The sequence below is a fragment of the Lipotes vexillifer genome, unplaced genomic scaffold (genome assembly GCF_000442215.2).
Source record: "Lipotes vexillifer unplaced genomic scaffold, Lipotes_vexillifer_v1.1 scaffold394, whole genome shotgun sequence".
Classification (NCBI taxonomy): domain Eukaryota; kingdom Metazoa; phylum Chordata; class Mammalia; order Artiodactyla; family Lipotidae; genus Lipotes; species Lipotes vexillifer.
In genome coordinates this window covers 2927211-2939252 of record NW_006791731.1, presented here as the reverse complement: position 1 = coordinate 2939252, position 12042 = coordinate 2927211, and the positions used below count along the sequence as shown (strand labels likewise).

Genomic DNA, 12042 nt, shown 5'->3' with positions numbered 1-12042 from the left:
ATGGCTCACGGGCCCAGCCGCTCCGCGGCATGTGGGATCTTCCTGAAACGGGGCACGAACCCGCGTCTCCTGCATCGGCAGGCGGACTCTCAAGCACTGCGCCACCAGGGAAGCCCAGCCTGACACACTTTTAACTGATAAATTAAAACCTAAAACAAGATAGGGATGTCCTCTACCACCCGTTTTTAAACATGATCTTCAAGGTGCCTGTGAATATGAGAACAGGAAAGAACTGCATAGATTAGAGAAAAAAGTTAAAACTATTCTTTTTTTTGGCTGATTACATGATTATATACCTATAAAATCTAAGATCCTAATAAAAAATGACTTATTAAATGAACAAGGTTGCTGAATATATGATAAACAACCATCAAGTATATTCTGCTAAGGTTGCTGAATATATGATAAACAACAATCAAGTATATTCTGCTATGCTCACAGTATGAATTTTAAATTGGAAATGGCCAAAAAAAATGTTCCCAATAAGGCCCAGAACTCTATAATACTTATGAATTAGCTTAATACAAAAAATCTATATGAGGGCTTCCCTGGTGGCACAGTGGTTGAGAGTCCGCCTGCCGATGCAGGAGACACGGGTTCGTGCCCCGGTCCGGGAAGATCCCACATGCCGCGGAGCGGCTGGGCCCGTGAGCCATTGCCGCTGAGCCTGCGCATCTGGAGCCTGTGTTCCACAACGGGAGAGGCCCCAACAGTGAGAGGCCCACATACCGCAAAAAACAAAAAACAAAAAAACTATACGAAAAAGACTATGACATCTTATTGAAGGACGTAAATGAAGTCCTGAACGGGCTTCCCTGGTGGCGCAGTGGATAAGAGTCCACCCCTGCCAATGCAGGGGACATGGGTTCAAGCCCTGGTCCGGGAAGATCCCACATGCCGTGGAGCAACTAAGCCCATGCGCCACAACTACCGAGTCTGAGCTCTACAGCCCATGCTCCACAACAAGACAAGCCACCACAAAGAGAAGCCCACGCACTGCAACGAAGAGTAGCCCCCGCTCACCGCAACTAGAGAAAGCCTGCACGCAGCAAAGAAGACCCAATACAGCCAAAAATAAATAAATAATTAAAAAAAAAAAAAAAGAAGAAGTCCTGAAAAAATAGAAAGACATACCATATTCTTGGACAGATAACTAACTAATATCTACTTTCACAAATTAACAAACAAGTTGGAATCCCAACAGAATTTTCTGCTAATTCTATAAATTTGGTTTTGAAAGACTAAATAGCCAGTAACAGCCAGGAAAGTGTACAAAAGAAAAATGATATATGCAGAAAGTGTACAAAAAAAAGATGACACAGGGATGCAGCACCAACCTACAGCAATCCCATCTGGATGGAATCAGTACAGAAAGAGAGAACTGTGTCCTTGGACCAGAACAGAGGATCCAGAATTAGATCACAAAGATGGCAGAAATTCAGTTCAGAGGTAAAAGATACGATTACTGTGCTGACATGGCTGGCTGCTCACTGGGATACCGACAAGAAGAGCGACAAGGGGACAATGACAGCAGCCGGCATCCTCTAAGTGCTTCCTCTGTGCAAGGCCTTCATCTCAACACTGCACACTCAGTACCCACTTCATTCTCCTACCACCCCTCTTAGGTAGTTGTAATTATTATTGCCACTTTGCTGACGAGGAAACACAAGCCAGCTGTGAAGAAATGGACTCAAAGTCACACGGCCTGCATGAGAGTGACCCACTGGGAACCCCGGCTGCCCACTCCAGAGTCCATCCTCTGGACACACCACAGGCCCACCTTGTACCATACACAAAATTCCACATGTGTTAAATGCGAAAGGACAAAGAAAACCTTGCAAGAGAATACAAGAGACTACAAATCAAAGAGAAGACCGATAACGTCACAGAGCTTTCTGAAGAGGTCGTGCCACTTTATACCCTCACAGAGTGTATGAAATGTCCAGCTGTTCCACATGCCTGCCAACACCTGGAATTACTCAATCTCTTTCACCTCAGCCATTCTGGTAGGCGTGTAACAGTATCACACTGTGCATCTATCTGATGACTATGGGGCTGAACGTCGCTTCACTTACATCTTAACTATTCGGACATCCTCTATTGGGGTGGCTGCCCTTTTCTTAGTGATTTTTTTTGATCCTGGAAAGAGCCAGAAGAGGCTATTTCAAAGGACATGATACAAGTACAAATATACTTAAAATAGATGTAGAACTGAATGAAGAAATTAGTATCTAAAACTTCTCCAGATAAACTGTAACAACCCCATTCAGATCTCACCAACATATGTGCAATTTGTGTGATTCCCTTCCTTCCCGACTAAAGAAAATTTCAAAAACTTTCAACCTAGGCTGTCTCTTCCTCTCCTCATTCCCTTGACCAACAAATGCTGTGAAACTGAAAGCTTTAATGGCAGAATGATGTCTTTTCCAAGAGAATCCTCATTTCCTTATTTTGATTCCCCTTTGTCCACAATCAGGTCCGAAAGGAGGTGTGTTCCACACAGGCCGCTCCCAAGACTTGTCCAAAGCACACTTACGTTGCAGCCCTTGTCTGTGAGGTAACTGATTCCTTCTTCGGGGCCAATCGCCAGCTCCACCGAAATAATCCAGCTTGACTTGAAGGTGAAACAGGTGACGGCAAAGGTACCAGAAGGAAAAAGATATTTTAGATAAAGAACCATGGACACATTAAAGGACCAAAGGGGGGCTGGACTAGCTTGCTACGGATCTTTGTAAGCAAATAATACAAAATATTTACACCTTCATGGTGCAGCATCTGCTGAGCCTAAGCAGAGACAGACAGACTGCCCTCATTCCAGTGGGCCTCAAGCCCATGGTTTCTTTGGGAAGTTTATCTGAATAGGTAAACTAGCCCTTAGAGAACAGTTAATCAATGAGTCACTGGGCTGGAATAAAAAAAAAAATCTTAGGCATGCTATTAAAAAAGGATGGTTTTAGTCTCATGTTGACACATTTTCTTTTTGTATTTTTCCCACTGTAAAATGATAAAATATTCTCATGTTGTTAAAAATGCGACAAATTAGATTTCAATCAGAAATTTAGATATACATGGATAAGAAAAAGCAAAAGAAATCACACCTAGTCCCACCCTATTGCCAAGTCCCCATACTTACACCAAGGGCACACTTGAAGCATTCCTTATCAAATCTGTACACTGGGGAGAGGATCTCAAAGAATTTCAAAATACTTTCTTCTCTATTAAGGTTGGCAAACTGTCTAAATGTTTGTTGGATCAATTTTCTTAGTGCTTTGGCCTGCATGATAAAATTACAAACATCTTTTTAGAGCCAACAATGAGTAAAGACCACAGCAATAACAGCCAACACCAAGGAACATTTCTTGTCCAGCCACCACTTAATACCACCTACGTTCACCAAATGTTGTATTTATCAGAGCTTTGTTTCTTTTATAAAATAAAAATTATAGTAAAATACACATAAATTATACCATTGCAACCATTCTAAAGTATACAGTTCAGCAGTACCAAGCTTTATTTCTTAAACAGAAATTGGTAAAGCAATAATTGGCTTATTAGAACATGTGGTAAACAGTTAGGCATTAAAAATATAAGGGCTATATTCGCATGTGACCTGGAGTCGGCAAAGGAGGGGACATAAAGGCACTCACACATCCCAACCTCGGAGGGGAAGTCGACACACCCTTTCTGAAGGCAATTTGGCAATAAGAAATCAAAAACTTTAAAACCACAACCTTTGAGAAATTATTCTTTAGGAATGATGAAAGAACTGTGCAAGGATCCAGCAACAAGGAGGTTCAGCACGGAAGCGTGTAGAGTACCCCACAACCGGCCATGCACACTGCAGTGTGTCTGCTACCCAGATGTCCTAAGACTGCTGTGCACATCCCATTTACTGACATGAAAATCCGTATCACAGTGCTACATGGAAAAATAAGACAGGGCAATCTGTTGTAGTGTAGATGCCTTTAAAAGGAGAGCACAGGATATGGGCCTCACACAGGCTGGCACACGCACCAACGCACAGTGAAGACAAACCAGCCATGCCTCTCTTCTCTATATAGTGGGATCACAGGTGATCTCTGGGTGCCTTTTCATTTATGTGAGTTTTCTATTTATAAACCAGGAGCATCTGGATGGTGGAGGGTGGTGAGCCCACAGTCCATGGTGTGTCAGAGAGAGGAGTGTGGCCTGAGGGGGCCAGCGGGCAAAGGATGTGTGATGGATGAGGTCTGGGGAAGGGTACAAGAGGGTGCAGGCCACAGGACGCAACTGGGTCCACGCCGGTGAGACGCAAAGCCCTGGGGCGGCCTGGAATAGGAATACTGTGATCCGACATGGATTGTGACAGGGATACTCTGGCCGCTACGCTGGGAACAGTACGAAGGGAGCAGGAGAGATCCAGTGAGATGCCAACAAAATAATCCAGGCGCGAGGTGATGGGACCCAGGCACTGCTGCACAAGTGCAGAAGCAGAAGGAGCGAGAAGTAGTCAGATTTCAGATTTGTTTTGAAAACAGAATCAACAGGATGTACTGAGAGGTAAGAGCTACCACTGAACTGAAATGGCCAAGACCAGGAGAAGCAAGGCGGAGGAGGGTCTCAGAGAATACCAGGGGCCACCTGAGCCTCAGTGTGAGATGCACACAGACAGGAAGCAAAGCCAGGAGACTGGAGACAGGACCAGGGGAGGATCTGGAGGGGCAGGGACAGGACCTCATCCCATGGCGGCCTGCTAATCTCAGCAGTCAGGGAAGTGGGAGCAGGTGAATCAGCAGGGGGTGGCATACTCTGGTGGGTCAGGGCAGTGACAGCCTGCCCAGAGTGGCCTGAAGGTGCCAGTGTGGTCAAAGGATTACTGGATCTGGGACACCGCAGAGTGAGCTGGACCGCTAGGAGCAGTGGTCAGCGTGGGATCCAGTTCCAGAGGGGCTGTGGTTACTGGAGATGAAGACCAGGGTGTGAGGCGGCGGGGGGCAGAGAGCGGGCCCTAGATAACCTAGGGCTGGTGACTTTTATTTCACAAGCTGGCTCTGCTCCTGCAGAGAAGGTGTGGGGGGAGAACGGAAGCAGGAAGACTGGCGCCGGGCATGCACGGCCTCCAGGGCGATGCTCGAGATGGCAAGGAAAGAGGGAAGTCGACACAACTCGAGGTTTGGGTGGAACAAGCGGGCAAACAGAAGGGGCAGGGCTCCGGGAAGATAAAGTCCCGTTAATTCTGAACGTGCCTGAGATCCGCAAGTCTCCCGATCTGAACCACTGAGCATAACGCTGGGTACAGACCCGAGCTCAGGAGACAGCAGGGCTGGGTCAGAACGTTACAGTCTCCAGACGACGTGATTACAGGCATGGGGCCTGATGACTCCCACAAATACAGTGGCCGCAGGAAAGAAGTGCGGGCCAAAGCCTGCTTGGTAGGCCAACATTGGTTTTAACCAGGGCTGGGGTTCTGACAGGTGAGCCAAGTGTGGAACTACAGGCAATTGGAAGAGAATCAGTTATGGTTTTAGATCACAGGAACTAAACTGAAGAGAAGCAAAATGGGTTCAAGGGCAGCAAGGCCTGACTATCAGATGTTACCCTACAACGTGAGTGGTTGGCCTTGGACACTCTGTAAAAGAAAAGTCTGGGACGCGTGGTTTGGGGAAGAGCCGTCCAAGCTCTGGCCACGAGCCCAGAGACTGAAAAAGGCCACTCTCACCACAGTTGAGACGGCATTTAACAGCTGTTCTGACTCCAGGCTTTGCAAACACTCTCTGCGTCTCCTCTTGAGCATTAGACCCACACATATGCACGTGCCCATCTGAGCTTTCCACCTGAAATTCCCAGACACCTGAAACCTGGCATGCCACCAAGAGAACTTGTGACTCTCTTCCAGGCCTGGACCTCCTCATCTCAGCAAATCTCCCAGCTGCTTAGAGACAGAAACCTAGGCAGCAACCTTGACCTCTTTCGCCCACCTCTCAAAACCCACTGCACTGCCACGTCCTCAAAGTGCTTTTCCAAAAGCCATGTTCTTTTCTCTAAGCTTCCCACGCAGCAGCCCCGCTCTTGCTTTGATTTCTGTGATGGTCTCCCGTGGATACAGAATTCTGGTAGAAGAGAGACTAGTGAAAAACAAGGAAATGGAAATATCTGTGATGTGAGCATTATACGTAGTTAGTTAGTTCTTTATTAAGTGTGTAGAAATAACTCTCACGTAACAGGTAAATATGCGCATGTGTAAAGATGAAACGCAACACCTTATGGTCCCTGCTGATTCTCATTCTCCTGCCGACCCCATGGCACAGTCGCTCCCAATTCCGCGTCTCCTTCCCTCACTGTTGTCCCCTGACCCCCAGCACCCATGGAATGGGTGTGCATGGGGTCAACTAAACTGTGCACCTGACCATTCAACCTGCCGGAAAACTTCTGAGTAACTGGGCAAATAGGTTTGAAAATAGTAACTGTGCAGTGCTAGCAGAGAGACAGCCTGAGCTACAGTTTCACGCCTCTGTGTCATCCAGCTGACTCTGTCAGTTTTCCGCGTGCTGCTCTGCCCGGCCCCTCCCGAGGCCTACACGTCACCCAGCTAAGACAGGAAGTCACACTCACGGGGCAGCGGCCGCAGGAGCTGAAGGAGGGAGCGCGCCTATTCAGGGCTGGCTTCCTGGGGACACAGAGCCACACCCGGGCTCCCGGCCAAGCGAGAGCGGGTGCACCTGCCCGGGAGTGAGTGCCCGAGCTTTCTCGGGGTCTCTACTCCAATGTGGCCACCCAAGAGGACTGAGATTTCCGGCCTGCAGCAGCCAGTGTTGGGCAGGAACTAGAAAACCCTCGCGATCTGAAAGGAGCCCCAGATTCGTTTCTAAGAAGGATGCCTCAGAGAGCATCAGTTCTTTCCTCCTTTCTCAGTAAGGAAAAAAATTCCACAAAATCTGACTCCCTAGGGTCTCCTGATATCAATCAATGTACTTCCCTGTTTACAGGGTTTCAACATCAGCTTTGTGTTTGCCCAGACTTAGGAAACAAGGCATCCATCCATGAATGCTAGTCAATTTTAAACCAATTCATACACAGAGAGAAAACTACTCAAAGTGAGGCAGTATTATTAGGATGAATCATCGGAAATTGCTGCTATTCAGCCTTCTGAACAACAAAAATAATTTCATATTAATCAACCTAATATTTATCAGATGCTGCTAGCAACAATGGACTCCAAGGGCTTCCTGGATGAAAAAGTTATAATGTAGTGCTAAAGAAAATAGGCAAGAAAAGAGTAACAGGCTAAGAAACATTAACTGAAGAATTATCTCCCCACCTACCAAATGCTAAACATAGATACGTTAACAGTGCATGCGAAGCGTGTTTTTAACTGAGCTATAACTGACGTATAACGTTGTATTAGTTTCAGGTGTACAATATAATGATTCAATATTTGTATATACTGTGAAATGATCGCCACAGTAAGTCTAGTGAACACCCATCACCTCACAGAGTGACACATTTCTTTTTCTTGTGATGAGAACTTTTAAGACGTACCCTCTTAGCAACTTTCAAATACGCAAAACAGTGTTTAACAGTCACCATGCTGTACATCACATCCCTGGGACTTACTTATAACCGGAGTCTGTAGCTTTTGAGCCCTGCACCCATTTCACCCACTCCAACCTCCAGCAACCATAACCTGTTCTCTGTATCTATGAGCTGGCTTTTTTTCTTTTCATATAAGTGAGGTCACACAGTATTTGTTTCTCTCTGTCTGACTTATTTCACTGAGCACAATGTCCTCAAGGCCCAACCACATTGCTGCAAATGGCAAGATTTCCTTCTTTTTACGGCTAAGTAACATTCCACTGTGTGTGTGTGTGTGTGTGTGTGTGTGTGTGTGTGTGTGTGCATGTGTACGTCTGAAGCGTGCTTTTTTTCCACCCTACTTACAGGAGCCCAGACCAGACGGACACGTCTGTGCTGACACCAGGCTTCATTCTCCCTGGCACACAGCAGGTGCCAGGAGTTGGCTGCTGAATGACTGCTGAGCCGGGCGCCTCCGTGCTCAGCACAGGGATGGGAGTGGTGGCTGGACTAAGCTCCTGATGGGCCCCAGGAAACCTTCTATTACTTTGAAGTACAGATACTTCAAAACGCTGGTAACTGTTGATCTCGCAAGATTTCTGGTTCTGAAATTAGATTTCCACTGTGAATTACACTCAAATAAGTTGAAATCTGGCTATTTTATTTGCAACGTAATTTGAGATTTACAGAAGAGCTGCAAAGACAGTACGGACTTCCTGCCCTTCGCCCAGTGCCCACCTCCCCCCATCACCTGCCCCGGAAGTTAACATCTCACACGACACTGGAACATCCGTTCAAATTAAGAAGCCAGCGCTGGTACAAGAGTACAGGCTAGCTGCAGACTTTACTCAGACCCCCTAGTTTGCCCAGGACCCCATGCTGCACTTACTCAGGTCTCCCCATCGCCCAGCTCTCAGTTTTGTAGACTATCCTCAGGTTGGGACTGACTTGTTAGTTTTGCTGGTACAGTGTTTCTAAAAATGTGCCTCTGGCACTGCTAAGATCAGAGAGTCAGAAAATTTAAATATCCTGTAAATTATTCTTAGTAATCGGGCACATATACCCCAATCCTGTTTTGCCATCAATCAATCATAGCTTAAGTTCCATCAAATATAAGGTAACCTTTCAACCCTTCAACGTGAGCATTAACTACAAACGATCTTCTAGAAATCTACATATGAAGGGAAAAAGGCATATAAAACAAAATGGCCTTTGGAAAAGCAAATACTAATTGGTCTAGCCATTCTATAGGGCTAGCCTGGGAGAAACAAGAAGCTGATGTGAATTTCTTGTTAGTTGAAGTTTCATTGGCAATAGTTTTGAAGAGGAGACTGTCTGAACACAACCTCATTTGTACTGTAGCTGTTACATACCTATGGGTATACGTTTATGTCAGTCATACCCACAAGAGTCTGACGGCAATCAGTTGAAAGAATTTACACAGAAGGTGAAAAATTTTTGGCATAAGGATATGAGCTACTGATGAAGCTATTTAAGAAGCCAAATATACATTATTTGTTTTACAAAAGTATACTGATTTCCTTTACATTAGAAAGCGTGTGAGAAGTGAAACACTAGACGAATCTGTACCTAAGAAACAGAAGCTAGAAGTCAATTCTGTTCTCCCTGCTCGCATCAAAGTCAGCAGCAGCTGAACCTTTCAGAAAACACAAGTGCTATCTGTTTGGCTCACGAAGTTTTCTCAAGCTCCCAAGGGTCAATTCCTTCCCCTCCACTACCCGTGCACACACACAAGGCTCAGCTACCACTGCATCCAGGGCTGACACTGCACACCTTGATTACCCTTCTTGGTTGGAGTGTTTTTGCTTTCGATCTGTCCTCCATGCTGCTGTCAGGTTTATGTTCTCAAGTCCAAAAGGTGACCATGTCCCTCCCCTGCCATGAACACCCAGGGCCCCTATGTGCTCTCATCTGAGTACTGACGTCCACACAGGTGACCACAGTGTCTGAGCTCTAGTCACAGGGCTGACCTGACTGCCAGGTGGAGCTCAAACAGCAGCAGAAGCGCATCAGGGTCGGCAGCAGGGTCAGGATGAGGAAGGCCAGTCAGGCCGGGTCCTGAGGGACAGCCTGAAAGACACTTGGAGGGGACGAGCCCTGTGCAGGAATGGGGATGCTTCTGGAGTGACAGCAGGGGCAGAGTGGGCTGCCCGGGGGAACGGGCTTCTCCAGCCTTCCGATCCTTCTATGTTGTGAAGGAGTGTCATCACCTGCGCTATTCTCATGCCTCCTTCTACACGGTAGCCTCTACCTGGAAAGTGCCTCCTCTAAGTCCAGTCATCTTTCAAGTGGCCCTTAAACGTATCCATTCATTGTTTCACTTAAATAAGATTTAGCGAATGTTACTGTGTGCCCGGGATTATGCCAAACACAGGGTTTAGGGCAGAGAACACAGCAGATGTTATCTTTGTCCTCGTGGATCTTAAAATATACTGGAAGCAGGCAGACAAAATGCAAACAAGTACATATCTAGTAATTAAAACCTGAGAAAGTAAAATTAAAAATTAAGACCCTGAGCAGGACCCTAAGGTGGAGGATGTTTCTGCAGCCCCCCTAGGGAGGTGAGCAGTCTGTATGGGAGAGGACGCCGAGGCTGAGCTTTAGAAGAGCCGGTGATGGGGGACCTCCCCGGGGCCTTCTCACCTCGGCTACACTTACACCATGGCACCTGTGACCTGGACCTGGGGTGGCTTGTTTGGAGTATGAGGATCCTTTTTAAATATAGAATAACTTCTTGGACTCCCAAATGCCAGCAGTCATACCTCCTGTGATAACTGCTTATCTACACACAGCTCTAAGGAGACTTTGCAGTAATTCCCAGGCCACCCTGGGACTAATGTTTGAGCACTGATGGTGCTACTAATGTGATATAGCCATTTTCGTATCCTTTCCTGCTTTTTACTTTTACACTGGGTGGTGCACTTCTCCGCCCAATGATGGGGTAAATGCCCTGAGGAACGGTGTCTTACACTTGTGAGCGCCTCCCCCTGGGTCCACCCAGCAAAGGGCAGGCCGATGCACAGGGTGGGCTTCTGCGCCCACGCCAGGGCCTCACTCTCCAGGTCAAACTGAGTCCCAAGTGATTCAAGGTCATCGGGTCACAACTTTCACCAAGGCAGTCTGGCTTCCGAGCCAGTTTTTGAACCATTGTGTTCTGTCTTATCCCACTTGGGCCTCAGTGAGTGGGATGGTCTTCCACATGGCTGCTCTAGTGTGGAACATGTCCTCTGTGATAAAAAGTCAGAGCAGTAACAGCCACAGTTTATAAACTGCACTGTGACAGGTACTTGTGGTAGTAGTTTATACATATACACACACCGATCTGCTAAATAGCCACACCAACCCTACAAAACATTATTTTCTTCGTTGTGGAAATAAGAAGCCAGGTCCAAAAGCGTGAGGCTAGGAAAAGGCAGAGCTCAGCTGAGCTGGACTCTATCTTGATCCAAAGCTGCGTCCTCACACCACACTGGACCATGTTCTGGATGGGCTGGGGAACCACACCTCAGGTCCCCGGTGTCCCCTCCCCTGCAGTGGGAGCTACAGGCGGAGACAGGAACTGGTGTCCTGAAAGAGTTACTAACGGGGAGGAGTGCCCTTGGTTGAAACAAGAGAAGACAGACCTCCAGAACACACTTCTACGCGTGCACGCGCACGCACGCGCGCACACACGCTACAGCTGCCACTACGGCTCTTTTACGTGCCGCTTCTTTACTTTCGTGTGTCAAAATACCCGAGACCGTAAAGACTTAGGTGATGAGGACCGCTGTGAACGCAACCTTCTTGGTGTTGTACTTAGCCGGATGCACTCACAATCAAGAAGCGAAACCATGGTTTTCTGGCAGAATGCTACACCTTTAAAAATCTACTTGCCATCAGTATGACTAGAATAACTGTCAGCTTTTTATATTGTGACTTTTACACGTAAAGGAGAAAACCGCATACCACGGGGGAGGTGTCTGCCTAACACGGTCACCTATTACGATAAAGCAGACTCTAATTACCTTGACTGAGTCCAGTAAACTCCTAGGAAAAAATCGCTTCAAACCAACATCTTTTCTGAAATATAAAAAGAAGTGTATTAACAAATAACACCACCAAATCAATGAATAACATGACATTGTCGCGAGAACATAAAAGCAGTTTAAATTATTTACCCTTCCACACGTTATTCTAGAAGGAAACAAGTATAATAAAGCTCCAATGTACCCGCACAGTCATGGAACAGGTGGGACAAGTAATTTTCTAGATCTGTGCAGGAAACACCGATACAAGCTGGTTTAGGTAGAAAGTCTTTTTTTTTTAAGCCTTACTATTGCAAACCCTCTAAAACATTGCCTCTTTGTAAATTACGACATGTAAACAAACTGTTCTTCTTTGAACACCGTTTGAAGGTTAGCCTTATAAACCTCGATTCCAACTGGGTAATGCACTGTATTTGTATAGAAAGTAGACTGGCCTGATTAGGGA

General features: G+C 46.5%; 1 protein-coding gene across 1 annotated transcript in view; it reads right to left on the bottom strand.

Annotated features, from left to right (window-relative positions):
• PTK2 (protein tyrosine kinase 2) overlaps positions 1-12042 on the bottom strand; it is a 167018-nt gene that overhangs the window by 104347 nt on the left and 50629 nt on the right. The window contains exons 6-8 of the mRNA XM_007464627.1: positions 11577-11631; positions 3134-3274; positions 2537-2614 (exon numbers count right to left, since the gene is read on the bottom strand). Of these exons, the coding sequence (XP_007464689.1) occupies positions 2537-2614; positions 3134-3274; positions 11577-11631 (274 nt within the window). The remainder of the gene's footprint in view (positions 1-2536; positions 2615-3133; positions 3275-11576; positions 11632-12042) is intronic.